General features: G+C 40.9%; 3 protein-coding genes across 3 annotated transcripts; 2 read left to right on the top strand and 1 right to left on the bottom strand.

Moving 5' to 3' along the window:
• Positions 1–276: 276 nt before the first annotated feature.
• Positions 277–6514, top strand: SDHD (succinate dehydrogenase complex subunit D). Its single transcript, XM_050911085.1, has 4 exons — positions 277–334; positions 417–521; positions 2646–2790; positions 5826–6514. The coding sequence occupies exons 1-4, from the start codon at positions 277–279 to the stop codon at positions 5989–5991; spliced, it is 474 nt and encodes a 157-aa protein (XP_050767042.1). The 3' UTR covers positions 5992–6514.
• A 201-nt stretch (positions 6515–6715) lies between these two features.
• On the bottom strand, positions 6716–15651 carry IL18 (interleukin 18). Its single transcript, XM_050911084.1, has 6 exons — positions 15006–15651; positions 12198–12271; positions 11263–11271; positions 10588–10725; positions 9642–9787; positions 6716–9511 (listed from the first exon to the last, which is right to left on the bottom strand). The coding sequence occupies exons 2-6, from the start codon at positions 12262–12264 to the stop codon at positions 9296–9298; spliced, it is 576 nt and encodes a 191-aa protein (XP_050767041.1). The 5' UTR covers positions 12265–12271; positions 15006–15651; the 3' UTR covers positions 6716–9295.
• A 3860-nt stretch (positions 15652–19511) lies between these two features.
• On the top strand, positions 19512–20938 carry TEX12 (testis expressed 12). Its single transcript, XM_050911072.1, has 5 exons — positions 19512–19567; positions 19663–19728; positions 20251–20362; positions 20468–20519; positions 20794–20938. The coding sequence occupies exons 2-5, from the start codon at positions 19666–19668 to the stop codon at positions 20936–20938; spliced, it is 372 nt and encodes a 123-aa protein (XP_050767029.1). The 5' UTR covers positions 19512–19567; positions 19663–19665.
• Positions 20939–25381: the final 4443 nt, after the last annotated feature.

Below are 25381 nucleotides of genomic sequence, written 5' to 3'. Positions count from 1 at the left end.
ACCAAGCATCTCCGAAGGAGCGCTCCCGCTGTCCTGAGAAGCTTTTGCGCAGCCACCGCTGGCTTGGGCTGGGCCCGCAGGTCGCAGGCGCGACTCGTCTCGGCCTCCGGCCGGCGGCGGCTCCGGGAACGGCCGCGGTTTCCCCCCCCCGCCCCCCGCCGCAGAGCTGGCGGGGCCGCCCCGCTGTTGCCGCCGCCCCCCAGCCCGGAAGCGGAAGGGCCGCGGCGGCAGCGACTTCCAGCTCCGGTGCGCGGTGCCCTTGGGCTGGCTGGGGCGATGGCGGCGCTGGTGCTGCTGCGGGCGGGGCTGGCGCGGCCCCGCGGCGCCCAGATGGGTGAGTGCCCGCCGGCCCCGGCGCCTCTGCCGGCCCCGGCGCCCTGCCCTGCCCTGACGCCTCGTCCCCGTTCTCTCCGCAGCTCTCCTCGGGAGGACGCTTCGCCGCCGCCCCGCCGTCCTGGCGGCCGTCGCCGATCGGAGCGCTCCGGCCCGGCAAAGCCACAGTGCCCCCCAGCAGGGCCACGGTACGTCCCGCGCCACGGGGCAGCTCCTGCCCTGTGCGGGGGTGCGCGGGGGGGTCTCGTCTTCCCTGTGGCCGGCACCGGGCACCAGGTTTGTCAGCCGGCGCTGAGCCGTTATTGCCCTGTCCTCGAAACGATGTCTCCAGTCCAGCCAAAGGGTGTGTTCTTCATTTGCCCGTTACACCCGCGTCTGGTCAGGGTTGCCGACTTTTTGAGCCAGGTAGGAGATTTTAAATGGCAGGTGTGGGTAACCAAGGGCAGAAGAAATTGATTTATGGCACAGTAGTTTTTCTTGGGCTTTTTTTGGGTGAGATAGGGTTACTGGTATTACCAGAATGCGTTACCGTCACCTTTGACAGTAGTGTTTTCAGTTGATAGCATGGCTGTTGATTTGCACTCTGCCCAGGTCTGATTTAAAACAAGGTATATGTGACTTTACACTGCTTGAATTTGAAACTGACATTTGCAATGTCAGTATCAAGCGTGTGAACGCTGCAAGTCTTTAAATAGCAGATATTAACGGAATGTTAAAAAAGTAAATCTCTGCTTATTAACAAAGGTGGTAGTTTTTTCAAGCGTGGAAAAAAGATTGAAGGATTTTAAAAGAAATCAGAAGGAAGGTTTAACATTTTTTCTGGTTCAGTAGTAGTAATAATATGAAAACACTGTAATTGTGACTTGTTTCTTTAACAATAGAGCTTCTGATTCACTGAGCTTAATCTGAAAAGTCTGATCTGCAGGGAGAGAGTATTTCTTAGATTGTTTTTTCCTCTCTCCATGCGGTAAGACTACACAGAGGTGATGAAAGATAGCCATGGCAAAACCAAGCTCTGGTCTGTCAGTTGTGCAATTAAATATGGGAAATGTTGTGACTGGAGGTTAAGGATGTTTTGTAGCCATTACAATGCACCTTAGAAGTGGAAAGGATGAAGAAACGCTTGTAAAAGAACTTGACTTAAACACAGTTGAGCCGTTTCCTTCCTTTCTGTTCTGGACTTCATATTAACAACAGACTTCACGCATGTGCTGTGAAGCGTTCTTGGCTGTGGAGGGACAGCGTATTAGTCCACAGCCTAGGTCCCTTTCATGTTTTCCTTCAGGTCATTTGCTTTCCTTATCTTGTCACTTTTCTAAATTTCTTTCTCCTTGCAAAAACGAAGAAAAACATTTGCATTTTGGTTTAGATAGATGGATAATATTTGTGTGTTAGGTGAGCACTTTGGGAGTGTTGTATTATAAAGGTAATTTCACATAGTCAATTGTTGATGTTTTTAGCCTGGGCTGATGCTGACATTCTGGTTCAAAGTATTGCTTGTGATGTTAGGGTTTTGGTTTGCTCCAGAACCTTCTAGATGTTTTTTGGGTTTTTTTCCTCCCTAATAGTATTTGCATGCTTCTAAAAAGTAAGAGTTGGTTACAGAGCTCCCTAACTGGTATTTCTGTTTCTAGAGTCATCTGTTATGTGGTTCAAATTGTACCCAGCTGAGCTGATACTGACTGGAGGACTGAAATCCTTTGGCCTTCAGGCTACTTCTAGGCCATATATCACTGTGATGGTCCCAGAAGTTTAATCTCCTATTTACAGTTAAAGATAGCAATATTGGTTCCTGAGCAGAACTGTGCACAGAGTTATCATGATGTGCCATTCACTGGAACTTGTAGTTGTGTCCATCCGGATCTCAAAGCCATTTCTCAAAAGGTGGGAGTAGTAAATAGGATGTAACAGTCAGGAAATTCACTAGACAAAAAGGCTTTGCCTTCGGAGACACTTTTTTCCTGTGATGGTTGACTTGGACCTTAGTCCTGAACCGCAGGTTGTGAAAGTAGGACTGGTGTTTGGTTTGACTTTACCAGTTGAGCTTCTATTCTTTTGCAGTAAAAGAAGCTTCTCTCTCTTAGCAGCAGCAAAGAAAGGAGTATTTAAAATTAACCTTTTAGACATTGTAAAATAGATATATATTCTATAGCAGTAATTCAAAGGCATCTCGGTTTTGCTTGGATGAAAGCTTAGTAATCAGGTCGGAGAAAACGTGTAATGGTGTGGTGCTCATCAGGATGAGGTATCTGTTTTTAAGGTTACAGCACTTCGAACAGGAACTTTGCACTGAAAAATACTTCTCCTTACAGGCAGTTCCAAGGCTGCGTCTTTGCACTGGACAGGTGAGCGAGCTGTCAGTGTCCTCTTGCTGGGTCTCCTTCCTGCAGCCTACCTGTATCCTGGACCAGTCATGGACTATTCACTGGCTGCAGCCCTCACTCTCCATGGCCACTGGTAAGCACAACAGGTCCCTCAGAATTAAGAGTAAAGTCTGATAGTCAGGATGGCTCCAAGCCTTAGGTCTTAAATCTGTATATGGCAGTAAGTCTACTGACTTATTTCCTGATCTAGTATAAAACACCTGGAAAGAGATGCAAACAAAGGCCTTACTCTCCAAGTTCTGGCACAGTCGTCATCTTTGACAAGACTAGTTGTACCTTCGTCTTTCTTTGTCACACTGTTCTCTCAGTCAGAAGGCAGGATACATATTACTATTAAGGAATCCATAAACATTCTCTAGTGTTCTTCTACACAGTATCTTATCTTAGGAGGACTTCCTTGCCCCGGCTGTGTAGAATCTTGGACATTTTTATCTTGTAGAAGAATCAATGTTGTCTCAACAGAGGGAACAGAAACAGGACAGATCTGTATAAAACAAGTTGTTCTAACGTTCTGTGCTGTGGGCTCGCTTTGTACATCTCAATGGCGATGAGATTCTGCACAATAGAGTTAATAGCAAATATTCCACTAAAGAAGCTGAGATCTTGATCATTATTTTCTTGATTCCTGGGAAATGGATGCTTGCTCATGCTCTTCTTCATAAGTGTAGTTCTGCTGTGATCTTTAATGTGAGTAGGCTAGACGAGTCTAGTTAGGAGTGGATCCAGCTGCGTGGTTGGCCTAACTGGCAGCGTTTACGTTCTGGAGCTGATACTGGTCTGCAGTTCCTTGTCACAGGGATAAAGCAGATAAGCAGCTTCATGGTACTTTGGGATGCCAGGTTTTCTTAAATCTCAGTTTTGCCCTTGTGAAGTTGTACCAGGGATTCTTGCACTTTCCTCACTGTGACTGGGAGCTTCTTCCCAAAGCCCTCAAATCTAGTACGGAATTAATCTGAAATGTGGCTATCCTTGAACATATTTGGCAGAGCTCTTTAAAATATAAAATACATAAAGCTAAGCTTGCCTGCCTTTGGAGCATTTCTTCACTTGTTTGGTGTGTGCGTGTTGGTGCCATACTGGATGTGACCATGTGGGGAAATTCCAGGCAATGGAACGGGTTGTTGCAGGTTGATGTGTTGAAATGGGTTCTCTGGATGACATTTTGTGTCCATGCACGCACATTTGATTGTTTAGTGAATGTCTCTTGTTGACAAATGTGTCAGGATTGTTCATACTAGAAATTCCTTTTCCATAAACAGTGTGGGGACTTCCCCCATGAGAAAAATGCCTTGCTGCTTGTGTGCAGCTCTGCTGACAACTTTCATCAGAGTGAATTCCTGCCCCACTTGTGTGGGCTTTTTGTTCTCTTTTTAAGCTGGAAAGTTTTTCCAGTATTAAACTCTTGCAAAACATTGTCTTAAAAACTAAAGGTGTTCCTACGTAGGAAAATTCTCCTCTTGTACTTTAATAGGTATTCAGTGCTAGAATATCTTTAAAAGAAGAAAGATCGTTTGCGTACCATAAACGTTGATTGCCATAACAGATCAGGTAATCCCTCTAGTAGCTGATCAGAAACTGCAGAGTATCGAGTATATTTTTGAGGGGTTTTCTTTCACCTTTTGCTATGTTTTTCCTTAGGAAATCTTGTCCTAAAATATGTTGGAAATAGTGCTTCAGATATTTAGGGGGCTATGAGTCCAAACACTAACTTATCAATAGACTTACTCAAGATACCTGAAGCCATGTTTATCTTGTACTGGTTTTGCTGGCATGTAATAAGGATTTTGCTGCCCAGTGAAGCTGCTGTGTTGTGAACTAGATTGTGTGTCTACCACACATCAGCTATTTCTCACTAATTCCCTTCCTTGTTCTCAGGGCCACTGGTCTTTTCCCATGAGGCCTTTGTGTGAACCAATTAGTGTGCTGTAAAGTCACATACCAGTTTTTCTGAGAAGTCTTAGCATGGCTCAGTCTTACTGTGCCATGCAAAGAAAAGATCTTATGAAAATCCCTTATCAACACTACAGTTGAAAGGCAGCCTTTGAATCCCAGGTTGAGTATGCCTTATTTATCTGCACGTTGGAAGGCTCGAAGTGTGGGTAAGTGCTGCTTGCACTCCTGACCTTATTCCCCTGTCCAGTTGTGAAAAATAGCTGCAATAGTTTGAGGGTATTTGCCTTTCAGACTGCTTCTATTTTTGCCTTCTCTTCTGTGTATCCAGGGGTTTCTTGCACACCTTTTCTCGCTTTTGACATCTTTATGGTATTAGAACCCCATCTAAGTGAAAGTGAGCTCAGTGTTCACTTGCAGTGGCATCTGCTGCAGGACTTTGAACCTTGCTAGGTCACTAGTGTGTCTTAATTTGTGGGACACAAGTCCTTCAGCTTTAGGCTAGACCAAGGCAAAATCCTCGGAAGAAAATTGTTGCATTAAATACGGTTCTCTCTTTTACCAAGTTGACATCTGTTGTTGCAGAAAGGAAATATAATTGTACTTTTGAGAAGAGAACTACCCCCTTAGTTTAATAGCATCCTCTGTCTTCCTGTTGCTGGATAGTTTAAATCTGGACAAGAGTTCACTTCCAGTCTGACAGATGTAGAAAAAGCCCAGAGTATGCTAATTTTTTAGTCACCACTATTTTCTAATCCAAATATACATCCTGGAGTCTTCTGTGCATTTGTGACAATGACTGATCCCAGAGCCACGCCGTGCTGTTCAAGCAAGAAGGATATTTCCTTTGGTTTCTTTTCTTCAGTCCTTGGAAGTCAGATAAGCTGCCCACTGTTTCTTGGAGGCAGATTCTACAGCTTCTATTGTCTGAAAGAGCTGTGCTCAACACCTTGTTTCCTCAGTACTATTAAGAAAACTCTGAGCCAATATGTATTTTTTTTTAATAGAATATGTGGGATATTGTTTTGTTTTGGTTTTTTTTAAATAGATGCATCTTCTTTTTGAGCGGGAACTGGGCATTCTTTAGGAAAGGTTGATGATAGCGGGTGAAAAAGATGTGTTTGAGCCATCTTAGTAGAATGCTCACATAAACTGGGTGGATTTCAGTGAGGAATGCTCTTTCCTGATTTCAGCCTTTTTCTCCCTCTTATTCTGCAGGGGTCTTGGACAGGTTATAACTGACTACGTCCATGGAGATATACCCATTAAACTGGCCAATACAGGTCTGTACATACTATCGGCTGTTACCTTCGCTGGCCTCTGCTACTTTAATTATTATGATGTTGGTATCTGCAAGGCTGTTGCCATGCTGTGGAGCCTCTAAGATGCAACCGAGTCCCGGACAAACACAATTGTTCACTGCTGCCTCTGCTTCATCATATTTTTACCAACACGTTTAGTGCGAAACAAATGAAAAACTAAGGGTCCATAGTATGTACATACTGCAGCGAGTTCAGAACTAGTCTTTTAGAAATAAATATCCAACAGCAGTAAAAATGTTAGAAAAGAAAAAGTAGATCTAAAGTGGATAATGTCCAGGTAAGAGTGAGTTGATTTAAGCTGCACTGTAAATTGGGAGGAATTAATTACATCAGTGACAGACTTACATAGCTGAAGGTAACTTTGCTTGTAATGGCAGCTTTAATGAGTGTTTTTCTAAAATAATTGTTGTTTGGTTTCCTATTTTGTAAAACAAACTTGACTTGTGGAAAATTCAGCTGTTGTTTCTGACATCACAACTGAGCTGTATGTAAGGCACACCCTGTAACTCAGTGGACCCTGAGAGTTGATGTAGAAAAGGGAATACTTTCTTCTTAATCCATACAATAAAGAATTTACAGAAATTGTGTGTGTGTGCTTCTGAATAGTTTTTACTACTTTGGGGTTACTTAAAATGTTTTCGCTGCAGATAGGGGTTTTTTTTCCTAAAATCAAGTTCAAATACTAGTTCCTACTGTTATGTTACTGTTCATACTGTTACTCTGCATTACTTCATTTAGATGTTACAAAACAAAAACTATTTTTATGAATATGTATTGCCCTTAATACTTAGAGCTGACTTAGACTTGACTTAATATAAGAGTAATGTCCATTAGAAAATACAGCAATAATTGACTTAGAAGAAAAAGACTTTTGCAGATTAATTTTAGGAGCCGTACATAGCATATGGCTTTCATAGTTTCCCTGGAACCTGTATGTTCATCTACAACATTTTTTTGGGTTTGTTTTCTAAATAAACACTGGTACACATTTTCCTGTGTGACTGAAAAGACCACAAAAATACCCTTTCTGTCATAGCTTGACATGAGACTGAGGCAGCGTTCTTTTCTATGTCTTTAGGTTTTACACCATTTTAGGGGGGGGAAATGAGATTCTGGTTTTTAACTTTCTTCTCTGCTTTATCTTTTCTGACTTTCATAGCAGTAAGGAGTGGTTAACTGTTTCCACGTTCTGATGGTACTTCTGTGGTACTATCAATAGTAAGAGGAAGAGAATTGTGTGTTACCATCAGTCTGATTATGCAATAAACAGAATGCCTAAGTTGCTGTTTGAATTCTACAACACCTTCTAATTTAATTTTTTTTTTATATCTGGATTGGAATTTGTATTTATTTATTTACTTATTCATGTAACCGTGGGAAATACCATGTAGCTGGCCACTTTTGTTTTGCTCATCGTGTGGTCAGAATTGAGATGGTTGCTTCTGTATGATGTAGTCTGATTTCGATACCAATGTAACATTCGTTATTTGTCATAGTCAGGAAAATGCATATGTATGAATCATTGGTAAGTACCTCTGTACAATCTGAGCATGTATCATAGAAAGTGTTTGACATTTCCTCTTTTGAGACCAAACACAAGATGCATCTGTATGTGGTATTTGTTTAAGATACCTTGTGTGAGAAATGAGTTATGTAAGAGCTCTGGGAATGCAGTAGTCCAGACCTACGATGTTAGGGGCTAGCAGCTCTGAGACCAGTTCATTGTGGTTTTGGGGCAAGAATTAAAAGGTAATGACCACAGCTTTCTCTACAAATCACGTGTGTTCCTCAGTCCTGTTGAAATTGAATCAGTTCCCTGTAATTACCATTAACTTTTGTTCTTAATTATTGTGATAGATGTAACCATTTGGTCTAATCCCATTTTTGAACATTGATCAGGCATATCAAACTGGGAGTCAGTCCTATTAGGTATCCGGGTGTGTTAAATACATTCTTGAGTTTAAGCCCCTCCAGTGAATTCTTCCTAAGCGATACTGTACTCAGTGGTGGCTGTACCGGATTCTAAATAATTGGTTTCTTACTGCCTCTATTGCTCCTGTAGCAGGTAGATAGGTGAAATGGCAGGGGCAGCATAACACGAAAAGCTGAGACACATGAAGGTTATCACAGCAGTTTCATGTCTCTGCTTTTTTAAAGCCCCTGAAATTAGAGTTTGGGTTTGGTTTTTACCAAAACAAGTCTTGAGACGTGTCTTATTTCTACTGCAAGTTTGAAGATTTTCCTCCATTTTATGACAAATAGAGGCCTTCCTGTTTTCTCTGATTACTTCTGCCTGTATGGGGTTGACAATTGTACCAGCTCTTCTGCATGGCAAGTTGAAGACCCAGGACCCCAGCTGCAACCACTGTTCAGGTTATCACTGCCTGGAGTTGGAACAGAAGAGGAAGACCAACACTTACAATATACGTAGAAGAAAAGAATAATATATGCCATATCAATTTCCTCAGTATTCAATATGCAGAGTGCATTACATTAATTTTGGTTTTGGTGAAGTCCAGTGCTTGCTCACCTCCAAATGTGAAATGGAGTTCACAGCTTGACCCCAATGTATGCTGCGTTGTCACATACACAGAATAAGATAGGGTCCTTATGGGAGCCAGCCATATGTACATTTTTTCCAAATTGTTAGAAGGACAAGTGTCTGTTTCATTTCATCACTAACCTACAATTTACTGTTAACTTTTAAAAACCTTTATGTAAAAGCATAGTTCTTTTTTTTTCTTGGGCCCTCTGAGGACAAACAACTTTATTAGAACTTTTAAATGTTCAGGTAAGTTAGCAGTTTTCTAAGCAAAGATTTCCAGTAAGTTAAAAATGGTCTGTTGTTTCTACTTCAGTTGAAGGTGAAAATGTCTCTGTGTAACTGAGATTGATGAAGGTGCTCAGGAAATAATCTTGATGCAAAGGAGTAATCTCAGAGTGTTTATTGGCCAGGTGCATGGTCTGCTTATGAAATCTGTTATTTTAAGCGGTTTTCTCTCCCTCCCCAAAATAGGTCTACTTCATCTCTGAGACACCTAATTCAAAAGCTGTCTGATCAACAGGCAGCAAAGATTTTTAAGGATCAGACTATACAGGACTATATAGACATGCACGTTCTTATTTCTTCATTGCGTAATTCTTTCCTTCTATCTGACTGGAAAATATTCTTCTGCTTCTTTTTGCCAAGAATTTGAATTTCTTTTCCTTTGCAAGATGCTAATTTTTGTACTGACTTATGGTAGCTAAAAACATAAAACTGGCTTGCCTCAGATGAAGAAAGAATAAGATTTCTTTTATAAAAAGCCAAAATATATGTTTTAAGACTGTTGAAGTATGTCAGGTTGTGACTCATTCTGACTGAAGTTAGAAACTTATCTTCATGGTTTCATCCACTTCATCTTCTCTTGACAGTTTCTTTAGAATTAATTTTCTTAAGCAGCCTTCTTCCTCAAAGGCCAAGAACATTCCTTGTTCTAGTGAGTATTCAAACTTAAATGCTTTGGAGCTAAAAGATGTAAATGTCTTTTTGAAAAAGATTACGTTACTTTCACCAGGAATTTCTTTGGGAACTTCTCCTTCCTAAGGAAGAAAAAGGGAATAGGTTAGTCCGAGCACAAGACGTGAGCAGTTTTGTTTCAGCTCACACGTTTGAATTCTTAATTTTGCCTACTACTTACATACACATAAGGTATGGAAAGCAGATACTTACCCTAAATCGAACCATTGTTTTTCCACATTCTTTCTCACAACACATATAATAACTTTTGTCTTCTACCTGGACGCTGAATGCAACAGGCATCCCTGCTGAAGGTGTGGTAGTTTTGTAATAGTGAATGTTGAAGTGCATTCCATTGCCTAAATATAAATTGTTTGTTATTAATAGTCTGCTCAGAAGAGAGCTGCAACAACTTAACTGCATTATGTCTTACCATTCCACTGGAAACTGCTGTCTTCCCAGGATACTTTTCCTGACAGGAAAGCCAGGACTTGAATTTTTGTGACTGCTGGTAGCACAGATTTGACTATCTGCAGTCATTCAATAACCAAGATTTTGAATTTGCAAGAAAGCATGTGAAGTTACCAGTTAATGTGGGTAGGATGTTCAAATCCCTTTACATGCATGCATAAAGTGTGAATTGGATTTGTAAATAGTCATCTGTAAATCAGATTGTATATATGTGATCTCTAAATAAATATGTTCAACAAATATAGTTCTGAATTAATTGCTGAGCCCCCCCCAAAATCAAAGCCAAAACCATAAGTACATTGTTAACTACTGCTGTTAGAAGAAAGTAAGAGCTTTTAGTGCTAAATACATTGTCCGTTTAAACCTAAAATGACTTTTTGTAATCCAACACAAAAAAAAAAAAAAGGATTAAGAATTTAGTTTGCGATCAGACCTAACCAAAAATCTTAGCATCCCTTTTCTGCATGGGACATCCTGCAGGCCTCAGTCTAATCCAGGAATCTAATCCATTACCAATGCAGAAGACACAAAATTTCAGCTCTCTTAGCTTAGCTTTATTCTTACAAATGAAGTTTAAGCCTTTACTCTCATTCTCATAGTTTAGAGTCAGTGATTATGAAGAACAAAAGCACATCTAGAATAAAGAAACAGTGCAATGGTTATAGTATATATTTGAAAAATGATGTACCAGATTTCATCTCCTGATCTGTCACATCTTCAAAAGCTGCCATGTTTAAATCCGGTCGAACTACAAGCAGCTGGCTATTTACATTTCGAAGGACTCTGTGGAGAATTTTTTCCTTACAAAAGGCATCGCATTCCAGCCCTGTAGAAATATTAAGCAAAGAGGGTCAACTATTTTAGCTGTAATCTCCTAAACTCTTAACAGTTTGCTACAGGCTTAATCTTGTCATTAAGGATACCAGGTGAAATAAGTTCTTAGAATGGCCGTCTCAAACAAAATGAAGGCCATGTCATTCTTTCCACCTCTGGCTTGTAGCAACCCAGGCAAGACAGAAGGATTTCCCAGAATACAGCAGTCTGTATACATAAGCAAGAGAAGCTACTCTATCTGTTAATTAGAGTTCAGAAGCAACAGTTCTCTCTTTTGCCCAACAATTAGAATTGCATTAAAAGGTCCTTCTGGTAGGGAAGCCACTACCCTGTACCTTAGGAGGAAATAAAGCAACATCAGCTTCAGAAGGCGAAGGTGAGCTGTAGCTCTCTTTTTTTACAGTAGCCGTTACCAGTTTGAAAACTTGTTCTCTAAGGCACACAAAGCATTTATGGGTTAGTAAGCATGAGCAGGTTAGTTCAGGTAAAATTGATAATGAAGTTAGTAAATGATGAGCTTTCAGCTTACCATCATCATCTTGGTTCCAAGTGAGCAATGAAAAAAAGGAAAGAAAAAACAACATTAAGCTCTGCCCCCACAAAAGAAACCACTTTCTACCGAGTTTTGTTCTGCAAGATTGGAAGCCAGCCAGCCAGCCACCCACGCACTTCCAGTTGTACTCCCCAGTATCACTAACTCACCAAGCTGAGCTGTTCTAACTACAGTGTGTTTTATTTGTGAGCATAAAAAACTCAACAGAATGATGAAACCACCAGTCATTTGAGAACTGGAGTTACCACCAAACCAAGAGGCGTGCAAAATGTTTTAGGGTTACTGAAGGGTCAGCAGCTCAGGTCAGTTTAAACCTATAACCAAGGAATAAATGGCATGCAAATTTTTCTTTTCATCAGCACCTTTATTCTAAGTGAGCAAGTTTATTGTATAAGATTGGAAGTTATCCACTTATACCAAGTCCACCCCACAGTATTCCAGCCCTTCTGAGTGTCCTTTACGGGAATGTATTGTATGAAGCAATAAGTATTGCACTGACTCAGATACTTGGCTAACAATACTTCAAACTGAAGCTTATGGGAAAATTAGGTGAAATCAGACTGATAAAGGAATCATTTTTAATCAGTATTCAAACAGAAAAGGTTATTAAATGCTTAAGGTGTTCAGCAATAATATGGTACTGACCTGTTAACACACTGGGACAGCTGTCTCAAACTCAGATTCTTTTTGCAGTGAACAGCCTGGCTCCGTAATCTAAGAACTATCATTCTTCTAAGTGGGTGGGGATTGTAACTGCTTTGAGGATTGCTCAGGTAACATGGGGGGAAAAAAAGGATTCCACAAAACCAGGGATGCCAGCCCAAGGAAAGGATTGAATTGTATATCAGCTTTTGATCTTCTATGCAGAAAGAAGACACAGTGTGTCTCTTTCAGCAGTGGGTAGTAATTACCTGCAAAATAGAGGCAGAAATTTTCTCCAAGTTGTACTGCACACACAAGAATCTCTTCACCACTCATCTTTGCTCTGCCAAAAACACATGGAGAGGATTCAGAGTTAAGAACAATGCTTCTTACTCTATAAGGCAAGGGAGTTCTTGGGCTAGTTCTCTTCTAGTGCAGAATACTATAATAGGGCTGGCATGTTTCACTACCTGTTGAAAAATTGCTTTTTTAAATAATTGATGTCCTCCTCTGTTGCCTTTTATCGTTATTTAGAATAAGATAGAGCATCCTTCAAGTTATTTTACAAAACTTTTCATTGACTTATGCGACATTACATGGGAATAAATAATAACTCATTACCATTTTCTCTTTCTATGAGAATGCTAATAAGTAGCTCCATGACCATACCTCATGAAATTAGTTCTCTTGCCTGCAAAAATTATCTTACTATCACATGGTCATTTGATTTTCTGTATATCTAATTTTCAAATAGGGAAGTAACTAAGACTGGATTAAGCACCCTGTTACTGGCCATTAAGCCATAGAAGTTATATTAAGTCTACACAGACTGATCTTTCCAGGTTTCCTCTGTAAAAGACAGAGCTTCCAAAATACCCAAAAGTTAGTCCACCTTTGACTGCCCCTTGGAAAGGCCTGTATCTTTTGCATCTTGAGCTGAAATTGTGGAGGTTCCTAGAGAAGTTGGGATGTCGTTTATTTTGCAGCAGCAATGATTTGCTTATGGTGGTGTAACTTTGTTTTAACTCAGGTTGAATTCTGAGCTTGATTTCACAGCTATTCTCTTTCAAGAGTGACGCAGAGAAAAGCGAAGAGGAAAAGATATATTTCCCTTGGGAGTAACAACAGCCATTTTACAAAAAAAAACCCTGAACTAATCATTAAAGACCAGCCAGCTTCTGCACCTGAGAGGTTCCAGCCCCTGTTCTACACACTTCAGGGTTAATTTAGAACTAGCCCAGGGCTGCACTCTGCCTCTAATGTCAATATACAACCCTCTCCAAGAACTCCAGAAGAGTAATTGGTTTTAGCTTTGTTCATATCCTCAACCTCATACAGTTAACAGCCAGACAGGTAAACTTTATATTCTTTAGCTTTCTGACATAGTAACTGAGAGTATGTCACACTCTCAGTCTGTTTAATGGATAAAACAATGTATATGTTTAATGTATAAAACAAAAGAACAGTGATAAATTTGCTATACCTATTCCATTTACCTATAATTCCACCCATCCCTTTTATTCTGTTCTAAAGTTTCTGTTTATGCTAGCAGAAAAGAGATACATCTGAACCAACTGTATTGCTTTGCAGGCAAACCTACCAGCTCCTGTCAAGGCATTCTTTCCCCTTGCACTAGCCACAGAAATAATAAACATAAGACATGTGTTAGAGCTAGGTAAACAATGGGAAGAACTGGCTCTTGCGCCGGGATTTTATTGTGCAGTCAAAACATCTGGCTTCCAAGGCTCTTTTTCACCACTTGGAAAAGACTTATTATACAAAGCAACTGAGCAATGCCAACTTAAGTAAATAAGCACACACACAATCTTAGGGATTGGGGTGGGGGAGTGATAGTGATTTCCTTGTCCCTCTACTAAAGCACTTTGAGGAATGTATTTGAGAGCGATTTTTTCTCGTCGTATTTTTTATATGGTCTACCGTTCTAGCTGGTCTGTGCAGAAGAGACACCTAGGTTCATAGCAGAGAACTGCATCTTTGTTTCCAAACATGCATACCGAAGCATTTGAAACGAAATACCACACCACCAAACAGTGCATGACTCATATGTAGTGAAGTAAACCAAGAAGTCAGGGACTACTCTGTTATTCTAAAGCAGAGGGGAAGGCTTAGGCAGGACTGACTGATAAAGGATTAAAGGAAAAGGTGGCCCTTGGTTTAATAGATAAAACACATAAACCGACTACACTTCTTCCGTAGTAAAAGATAGTTAGATCTTTTACCAAGCACGTTTGAAAGGAACAGTAGAAGCTGAAAGGAGTTTTTAGCTGACTGTTCGAGGCAGTGTGTAATGACTTGCCCCGCGGAGAAACAGGGATGCAGGGAAGGAGAAGAGCAGGGCCGCGCCCCGGCGGGTCGTGCCCCGCTGGGCGCCTGTGCTGGAGCGGAGCCCGGGGCAGCGCGGGTACCACGAGGCCGCGGCGCGGAGCTGCCAGCGGACGGGCCACTGCCCACAGCCTGCCTGCGGTCCAGCTCAGGGATGCCCTCCATCTCCAGCCCCGGCGGAGGGCAAGGCTCTGCCGCTTGCTGCAACCGCAAGAAAGGGATAGCCGCCAGTCCCACAGCGGGATGTCCCGCCCGCGTCGCAAATGCGCTAGGAGCGAGCATCTCCGCCCCTCGCGGGGAACGGCGTACCCCCGTCCCGGCTGGGCTGCTCTGCTCTGCTCTACCCCAGCCCCAGCCCCTGCCCCTGCCCCGCGCCGGGAGGCAGCGGTGCAGGGCCCTCCGCTTAACGCAGTCAGTCCCGGGTGCAGCGTGCTCCCCCGGCCGGGCTGCTCTCGGAGTTTCGAGCTGAGTGGCTGGAGCGGGCGGGCAGCCGGTTCCCGGGCAGGGCCGCCCTGCCGCTGCCGCTGCCGCCCCGGGGCGAGGGCAGAGTAAGGCGGCGGCGATCCTACCTCGCTCCTCGGCGGGCTGCAGCGGAACGATGCGAGACGGAAAGGCGAGCGCAGCCGGCGGAGGGGCGGGGAGCGCTGCCGCCCGGTCCCGCAGCCGGAGCCCACCCGCCCGGCCCCCCGCGACGCGACCTCGGCCCGCTCCCCGCCGCGCGCGTGCACGTGTACCTCGGGCAGCGGGGCCGGACGGCGTGCGGCTGCGGAGTCCCGTCTGGTAGGGGCGCTGAGGCTTTCCCGAGGCAGGCGTCACTGCCGTGTCACCTTCATGCGTTCCTGTGAACTGGGAGGAAGGCAATCTGTGCTGCAGGAGGTGGTGGCTGTCAGAGCGATGTAGGGAGGGGGATTTTGTAGCGGCTTGCATCACTGTACGACAAAATAAGCCGACTGAACAAACTGCAGAGGAAATTAGGACTCTTTCCCAAGATATCTGTCTACGTCTGCATTTATTCTGCGGCACTTCCTCTCCTCGGTGGGGAAAGAAAATCATGCAAATCTGAGGTTACAAAGGAAGCTTTTTGCGACTCCCTTTATCTCACACAGACGTCGTCACAGGACACGTCTTGTTTCTGCACCAGCGTCTTGCAGTCCGTTTGCTTGGTCCATAAAGTCTCAAGTAGCAGTTTTGAAACAGGTACTAGCCGTCAGCACGTAGACTTCCCCTTCTCCACACACTCGCAAGCTGCCCGTAACATTGCGGCTGCCTTAGGGGAAGCCAGTTTAGGATTGAAAACACATTGCGTGTATCTAGTTCTCGATAACGACAATACCAAGGAATATGCCACTGGTGTTTGGTGGGAAATCTTCAAATAATCTTCCACCTCTTTGTACTCAAGTAGCTTCAGGGGAGGAATTTAGGCTCCTCTCAGGGAAACGGACAACCAGAAACTGTGACTAGTAGTCGAAGCCAGATTAATAGATAGCTCCTAATTTACCAGCTGTAAATTGTTTCCCAGGTATGTATTAATTGCAAACAAGTAAAATGGCGATAGCCATTACTCATACCTAACTGCTGTAGCCCAAAAGCGTGACGCTTTCTGGAATGTAAGTTTCTGCCTTTGGTGGTTGTGGAGTGCTTAATGCAACAAACGTTGCTGTAACTGCAATGACAAACCGTGTGTAGTGATGGGACAACTGAGGCCATAAAAAACAGGAAAGTGAACTTGGGAATGAATAATTAACCAATATTTTGTCTAGTTTGTAGAACTTGGCAATGTTAACTGGAATCTCCATGCCTCAATCTTCTGTTTATAATGCTGACTAGCAAGGCATTAGGGTATTCAGCTGTGTAGCTCAGTGGGTAAATTGAAGAGGCTCAGGTTTTAGCACTGGACTGGGGCGGGGAGGGGGACGGGGACGGGGACGGGGACGGGGACGGGGACGGGATGGACCCACCCCCCACCCCCCACCCCCCAAAACCCCCAACCAAAACAAAACCTAAGACCCTAAGATGTTCGCTTGCCTGTTTGCATGCCTGTTACTGCTCTTGGAGGAAAACAAACAAAAAAAGCGCAATACATGGCTGTAGGGAATGCTTTAATGTCTATATGATAAAACTAGGGAGATCATTTTGAAGTTAAAGGTGCATCTTTCAACCTCATCTGAAATAATAATCCTAAAAATAAAAATACTGTCCATTTTACTAATAACGATGGATTTCAACTGTTCTACCCACAGGGAGCAGTGTGTTTCTCTGACACGTTAAGACAAACAAAAACTCTGTGTGCTACAGAAATTTATCTTCTTTCTTTAAAGTTGTTGAAACTAACTAATGAAATTGATTCAGAAGAATTTAAAAAAGCAGCAGAATTCATCAACAGAGTAAAGCCTCCTGTTTCTGACAGACAAACAAAGAAGAATACATTTTTGGCAGCTACTGCTTTCAGATAAGAAGTATATATCCCATTTACAGATACTCACTAACACTGACTGAATTCCAACCAGACAGCAATATTATATCATCCCCTTTCAACTTCCTGTGTTGTTACATGGCATTCAGTACGTGTGTGGAGTTGTGTTTACCTAAACCTGTATACTAGAGAGATATCCAAATTTGATTTAAACACCTAGATCTAGCTGACTTCTATATACAACAACTGTTACTGTTCCTCTTCATACTTTATTTGAATGGTTGGTTCTTACAGGAAAATATATATCTTTCTAAATTTAACTGGCGTCTGGTTCTGGTCACCCGTTTCTGTACATTTTCCTGATAGCCATTTCGTAACAAATAGTTCCTTCCTGTGAAGTATGATCAAATTGCCTCTTGGTCTTTTTCAACTAAAATGAACAGCTTCAGCCCTTTAAGTTTCTACCTCTGAATAATTTTCTTCAGCTTCAAAATAATATTCATGTCTCTCTTCTTCACTCCAATTGACTTCTAAAATTTTTTGAAAACTTGGGCACCAGAGAGAGTTTATTTAGGAGAGTTCCCCGTTTGGGTGATACTGCTTGCATTTCTTGTTCCCAGATACCTAACTTTTCATTTCACTGCAAAAAAAATATTCTTTTTTTAAAAATTAATGCTGTAATAATTATTTATCATTTAGCCATTTTTTTCTTATTAAGTTTAAATTTACATTTAGATCACTACTGAAACATTAAATGATATTGTACTTGGTACCAAAATCTGTGCAAAAGCACCAAAACCAATGCCAGTCAGCCAACATTGTTTATTTTGTATTAACTGCTGGCACTAATATTTTTTGGCCTATTGACATTCTATGCGAAACTATCAGGAAGGAGGACTTGGTCTTTCTTGTCAACCTTTGAGATCCTAAAAATTCAATTAGGTCATTTAGCACATTGAATAAAGAGTTTTCTTCTCTTGGTCTGTACATATTTACATTTATAAGAACTAGGGTCTAACTCATAACAATAGCTTCTATTGTAAGTTTTAAGCTTTCGTTTCTCCTGGCATTTTAATATCTCCAATCCTAAAGGAACTGGAACTACTTTTAGAGTAATGGCTTAGATATTTTCTATTTTTTTTAGTCTGAGCTTTCTCCTTAAGGTACTATCACATCCATAAGGTACTGCAAGTGGTAAAACAATTCAGATGTTTCATTTATGTTCATTCAAGTGCTCTGTTAATAAAAATATCTTAACATACTAATGGTAACTCAATTAGGTAAACACTTTAAGAACATTTTCCTAGAGTATTCTTTCATACCTGTTTCTTAATATTTAGATAGTATTGCTAATAACATAAAAATCTCTAATATTTTTTGAGACTTTAATGAAGCGGGCCATGGCAGCATATTGAATATTGTTTCTACTTTGGGGAAGTATTTAGTTCTTGTTCTTTGAGCAGTTTCATTTCTTGTCCTGAGTTTTGACTTTCAGAGCCCATATGGATAACATATGTAAGGTTAAGATCCTTTCTTCTCTTAAAAATAGAAATTAAAGATGCAAAAAAACCCAGAGGAAAAATTCCCTTTGCTCCAACATAACTTCAAATCTTGCAATAATTTTCTTCACTGTAGCTAATGAAGCCAGAATTTAGGAAAGTAGTAACTTGATACAGCGTTTAATATTTTTGGCTGATAACATGAAGTGTAATACTGAAAGAGCTCTGCTGAATCATTGTGTCCAGTTTCTTCCTGTGGTAAGCAAGCCACCTCATCATGTAATCTGACTCAGTCATTTCTTGATGAAACCAAATACAGCTTACCTACAGAAGTGAAGAACAACAATAAGAATAACAACAATAATCTTATTTTCCGTTGTTTAGGAAAAAAAGCTGGTCTCGGCAGTTGTCTAATTTTAGTGGTGTTATTCATTTTAGTGACAGTAATCTCTCAGATTTTACTAATTCATGGCTTGTCTTTTGAAACGGATCCATCTAGCCTCGTCTGGCATTTCACTGTCATCCCAAAACATTCCAGTGATTCAAATTGTGACTGGATCCGTCACAGATGCTTAGAAGATGAAATATGACCGGAATTGTTTGAGTGGACAGCGCAACACTTTAAATAGCTACAGGTAGCCTCATCCTGCTTTGACTCAAACACATAATTGGGATGAAACGCTTCTTCCTGGGATCGCTGAAACAGGAGACGGTTTAGCGGTAAGCCTTGCAGACGTTCTCCTTAGCTAGCCCTCCAGAGGTGGGCCCGGCTGCCAAAGCCTCTGCAGGAGCGGGCTGGGCGGCCCCCCTCCCACCCTTCCCAGGAGCCGGCTCCCCTCCAGCCGCCGCGGCCCGGGCAATGCGAGGGCTGCAGGCGGCCGGGGCAGGGCTCCAGGGCGGGCTCCAGCCCGCCTTAGCTGCCGGCCGGGGCGACGCTGCCGGGCGTGTGAGGAGCGGGGAGCGCCCCTCTCCCCGGCAGCTCCCCCGCCGCGGCCGCACTCTCGCGCGCCGGCCGTTAACGGCTGCCGACGGCCGCGAGGACCGTTAACCGCCCCGGGCCAGCGCTGCCTGAGGAGGGAGGTCCGCGGAGCGGGGAGATGTCCTTAAGGGTGGGGGGAACTGGGGAAGCATAGGTAGAGCTGGGGAGGGACAGATCCCTTTTGGACGAGGCAGAAGCGGCCTCAGCAGCCCGAGGCTGACCTTACGCGCCCTTCGGCACCTCTGAGAGCGCCCGGGCCGTGAGCCCCACCCTGCCCAGGCTGGCCCGGGACGGCCCGGGACTTGGGCCCGCTGCCTCCAGCCCCGATCGGTGCTCTCGCCGTGCTTTGAGGCCCTGCCTCTCTCCAGTGAGGAGGAGAGCTCCTTTGCAGGGGAGCTTACAGAGGTACTGCTTACAGGTTTTACACATTTTTATATAGATATATTTTCCAGTCGCACAAGATAACCACTTACCATATATGACATTGTACTTTTTATCAGGCAATGATGACAAGCAACACACAAAAATCTGATGAAAATAGAAGTAAACGTAAAAAAGAGATGGAGGTGAGCAGTACTGTATGAGGAAGGGAGGGAGGACCTGGACCCTTCTTCTGGCCCCAGAGGAGCGATGCATGTCCACCTCCATGTCCTTCTCTGGCATTGCTATGGGTTCCCGTCAAGGAGAGAGGGCAGAGAGCTCCACGTCAGTTTATGTAGGTTAGGGGAGACATATATGACTTGTATGATGAGACTATAAAATTTCTCTTAGTGTTTAAAGATCAACAAAATTGGGTATGCACTGCAACACGGTTACTCAGGACTTCTTGAGAGGGAGCTTCTAAAGTACACCGGCTTTTACTGATATAAGCAAAGATCTCAAGCTGGTACTTCCCCCCCACTCCCCTAGATGCTGTGCCTGTTCACGATGGATGGTGTTGATGCTGTGAAGCCAACAACATTGCACTTTCCCTGAAAACAGTCTCTCAAGATGTTTTTAAAACTCTTATTTTCCTCAGTTAAACTCTGTCTGTCCTAAGCTTGTTTTAAGTCCTAGAACCTGTATTTTTTTATGTGCTCTATTATTAGAATGAAGCTTCAGAAAATCCTCAGTTGTCCTCCCTTGACAAAACAGATTTGACTTTTTCTGAGGGCTCGCAGTCCCTTTACAAACCTGAACCACTGGAAGAAGTTTTAAATGGTGATGTATTAAATATACTGAAAGTAACTATGTAATTACCTAATTTGATGTTGAGATGAGAATTCATTCCAATGTTTAAATAAAATTACTTTTTTATTTTAACAGAGATGAACAAAGAAATTACAAACTTGTTATCAAAATATGCTCACATTTTAAGGCAAGTAACTTTGTCCTATTTGTACAGCACTTTTCTAACTTCTCTAGATAACATGGATTACTGTGGCTGCAGTTTAGAGAAATTAGCGCTGAAAACTATCAAACACAGATCTTGAAAGAAAAATACTGTTTTCTGTTACAACAGGGAACTAATTTGGTCAGAAATTGAGTATTGATAGACAACACATTTTTAAGAAAAGCATAAAAGCAGTTCTAAGTAGTGAGAAAATTAATGGCGTTAGTATTGATTTTAACTACAGATTTTTTCAATTAAGTGAGAGAGCAGCGATGGATGCTTCTTATGTCCAAGAACTTGATGGAATCTTAAAAGAAGCGAGGACCATAGAAAATCACTTAAAACAGAAAAGGGAGAGTCTGAAACAGAGATTCACTGTGATTGCAAATACTCTGCAAAGCTAAATGGAGTTTGTTAGATTGCAGAAATGCAGAGCAAAACTTGTAGTATATTTTATGTATTAAAATATAAACTATGATGAGTGCTATGATGAATGTTTCATAAATGTCTTATGTAAATATTTCTAGCAGTTCAGGAAACTGTCAACAACTTAAGCAGCAACTTATTTTTTAAATAAATAGATACAATACATAGGGTAGTGGTAGTTAGTAAAAAACAATACTAAACACCCATTTTAAATCCTATGACTCCAAGGGATTCTACACATTAAAACATCTTTTTTTACTTGTTGACCCATCGCTTAGGCTGTCCATATGCTTCCATCCCTAGAAAATATTGGAAGCATTTGAAAGAGAAAGTAGAATGAATTGTGCATTGCTTAGCTTTAAGGCTATGGAAGTGCAATACAACTGAATTCAGAAGCAGCCATGGTATTTCTAACGTCACTGCTAAGGATGTTTTTTTCTGTTATTGCAACAACCAGTCTTTTGCTCTAGAACATAATATAGAAACATTTCTGTGAAACATAGAACTTTGCAATGTAAGTGGAAAAGGACCTCAGATCATTTCATATTAACCATTTTCTGTTTTTTTTCTTTGTTCTTTAGAAAATGTTTTGGTGCTAAAATCTTAGTGGAATTTACTTGCAATCTTATTTCCATTTTGTCTCAGAATATAAATAGATTGAAAAGATCAGCTTAGAAATAGGAGAGTTCTATTAAGAATACTAGTTTGGGAAATGTATAAAGAGGTATTAAGTCTTAATTTGAAAATGTATTTTAATACTTCTACAGCTTTTCAAATGAAACCAAGGCCATTTTGATATAAACATAAAAGCATATAATCAAAACTTTACTGGTAATGTCAATAAATAACTAGATAATGTTAACATAATCTAGAATTACATTGCTCTTTTATTTTGTTATTTAGATACGTCAGTATTGTTTGCTGTATATCCAGTTTATTTAAGGATGCTTATGGAGTTTTTTGAGCACTTTTTCTTTCTTGTCATTTGATTCTGTTAAAAAAGATGAAATGTAAAATATACAAAGCATCATTTGTACAAATTGTGAGGCTAATGTAATAAAGAAAAGTGCCAGATAGTCCTGTTGCTAGCATAAGATACATTTATATCTTTACCCCAGTACTGTGTATTAATTTTCTCCTTAAATTCTTTCAGACTTAATCAATCCTCCCTTCCCCTTTTTATTAGATAAAGGTCACAAGCAAATGTGCTACCTGTCAAACTGATACTCTTTAAAACAAAATAATGAGAGAAACTGGACATCTAGGGTGAGATTTTCCAAGGTATTTAGATACCTAAAGATGCAGATACGTACTTAGTAGGATTTTCAAAGTGCCTAAGCATGTAAGCGCCTTACATGCTTAGGAATTTTTGAAAATCCCATAAGGTGCCTATCTGCATCTTTAGCATCTAAAGACTTTCAAAAATCTCACCACTAGTCCACATCATATTTACCAGTCTCTTACTTTTTCCTAATAATCACATCTCGTTTTGTAATCACTCTTGGTAATGCTGTTTAAACAGAAGAAAGTGGGAGAAAAAGAGAAGATTTTGGAAGTTAAATTTTCTAGAATATTGTGCTAAGTGTTTCTAAAATCTATGATCATCTATAATGATGACAAAAAGCAGAGTTTCAAATAGTCATCTATGAAGTGTCTGAATTTAGAAATTTACCTATAGTTATTTATGTAAGCCTTTAAAGAAAAATTACACAAATTTCATTACCGTTAAATATCTGCCTGTTATCAAAGTCAGAAGCTTGCTGCATGTTATCTGTTTGTGCTTGGGAAAATTATGCAACCTTTTTAGATCACCTGGATTTAGATCATCTACATTTAGTTTATGATGTGGCTAATATATCCAAATTGCAAACCTTTGGCTCTAGTATTATTAAGAAGCAGAACTTAGAAAACTATTGGATCACAGGATCACAGGGATCAAGAGGGCACAGACCCATAGTGTTACTGTTGCAGCGGTTTGCTCCATTTAAAAACTTCGTAAAATCCAATAAAAATTAGCAAAACTATACTTCTTAGAAGAATGAAGAACTGCTTAGTCTGGCATTCAAGGGCAGTTAAATTCAAGACATACCTCTCTAAATGATGACTCTTGTTTTTCTACAGTGGTTTCTTATGCAGTTCGTTGTCATTACACGTTATAATTTAGAGTGGGAGCCCTGTGGTAGTAAGGGGACTTTAGAATTTGAAGAAACATTGAAAGTAAAGTCAGTAAGTATGGCCATAGTAACCTAGCTGAGATTATGAACAGTGTGGTTATGCTTATTAAAGGGAAGTCATTCAAAGCTTTGTAAGATTTTGAAATAGGTGTTTTAAAAAATAATTTTTAAATTGCTAAGAGCAGCAAAGCTTCTGTTTTTGCTGCATGAATCTACGTCAGGATATATATAAAAATAAACACTGACCAAGTAAAATGAATAAAATATGTAGTTTTATAAAGTTCCAGCTTGACATGGTAAGTTCAGAAAGTTTAAAACATCCATTGAAAAGAAACCCATCTCTTCTCTTTTGAAGTTAAAAAATACTTCAGCAATGGAAATACCCACTTACTGGTTGTTTTCATACATAAATCTCTTCCTGTTTAAAAAGGAGTCTTCCATAATTATTTTGCTGGCTAAAAATATAGTGCGTTTTTCTGTTGGCTGCCCTTCTGTATTCCACTCAATAGCTATATATATCGGAACACTCATTACACACTGTTTTTCTTCTAAACCATTAGAAAATAAAATTTTACTGTTTTCCTATTTGTCTACAATTTGTCTACCCTGCTAATGATGTTTCTGCACTGATTGCCTCTCTCATGTATTTTGGTATTTATTGGGAGAAACAAACCAAATTTTTTACTCTCTTCTTCTGATGTGAAACTAAAAGTTCATTCATTGTGTCTCTGAGGAACGAGCTACACATGAAATCCAACTGGCATCCATCCCGTCACTATCCGCTTTCCAGTTTTACTGAAGGAGGTTTGAACAGAAAATTAATTGGCTTTAAAGCTGCCAAATCTGATCAGCAAAGCTCAGCTGGTAACTACGTTTTCTTTAAGCTTCTCCTCCTGTTCTTTAAGCTGCAGTGCCTTAGTAAATTAACAAGAACGTCTAAGATGACAGATCAGTAACAGAATATAAATGGATTTTTTTAAAAAATGCGGAAACATCTTAGACAAAGTTCCAACCCTGTTGAAGTCAAGGGGATTTTTGACAGTGAGTCTTTTGCATTTCTGAGCTTGCTGTGAGTACCTCCACAGTCTGGAAAGTGTAAGTGATGAAAAACTAACACTCAGTTCCTCTCATTGCTCTTCTATTATCTAAAAGCTAAAAATGGAAAATAACAGATAATGCAGAGACAGCATAGCTATTGAGTGAAGAGAATTCTTCCCCAAGAAAAGGCTAATTGTGACTGTTTACTTAAAATGAAACAGCCTTTTAGCATAGACGTAGGAATGTGGATTATAATAGAAAAAGACCAAATTGAGTAGGTAATAGATGTGTTTAAGGCTCATGACATTCTGTCTAGAACTCATCAGAATTCAATTTTGCTAATCATAGAATCTTTACGTTTTGCCTTTGAATTGTCTTTGAAAACCTGATGATGAAGGCAGCATTGGAAAAGAGCAGAGTGGGTGTTTTACATCATCAGGGTGAACAGCCAGAAAAAAGGAGAGCAAAGAATCATAGATCAATCAGCCAACCTCCCATCCTGTAGAGGGTCTGAAGTAAATTTCTTAACAATGACTTTATAATCACCTGGGGTACAATAAGTTTAAAAAAAACAAAGAAATTCCTTTATCAGAGTAGCTGACTACTCTGAAAAATAACAGATGGGGTATAGCTTGATGTAAGGTAATTGACACTGTCCTGTATGATATTATATAAAAATGAGAGCAATCAGGAAGTAGGGGCTACATGAATGAGTTAAAAAGTCAATGAAAGGAATGCTCATTTTTTCTGAAAGGCCAGCCTAGGTGGCATCCTATAGTGATCTGCTTCAAGCCTCGCTTATTCCATATTATCCTGAATGATTTAGAAGAAGGACATTAGAGAATACAGTTCATTTTTGAAATGGCAGCAAGCTAGGAGGGGTCGCAAATGCTACCAATAACATACATTGAAAATTCACTATAATCTCAATAAGATGAAGGGCCGATCTGAAATCAAGATAAAATTTACAAAAGACAAGGGAAAAGCACTATGCTTAGCAAGGGGAATCATATATGTTGCTTACAAACCAGTGCAATAGCTAGAGTTGGTATGATGTTATTGTGTGGTGAAAAAACCAGAGCTGAGATGTGTTAGCTATAGGATAGCAGATAGGATATAAAAACATAGTCGTTCTCCTTTACTTTGTGCTAGTTTGGTCTTAGCTGGAGGATGGGTCTGCTTATTAAAATCAAAGTGGGCAGAGTGGGA

The sequence above is a fragment of the Gymnogyps californianus genome, chromosome 25 (genome assembly GCF_018139145.2).
Source record: "Gymnogyps californianus isolate 813 chromosome 25, ASM1813914v2, whole genome shotgun sequence".
Lineage (NCBI taxonomy): Eukaryota > Metazoa > Chordata > Aves > Accipitriformes > Cathartidae > Gymnogyps > Gymnogyps californianus.
Note: the sequence above shows the minus strand (reverse complement) of the source record. Positions and strands in the feature narration are given on the sequence as shown.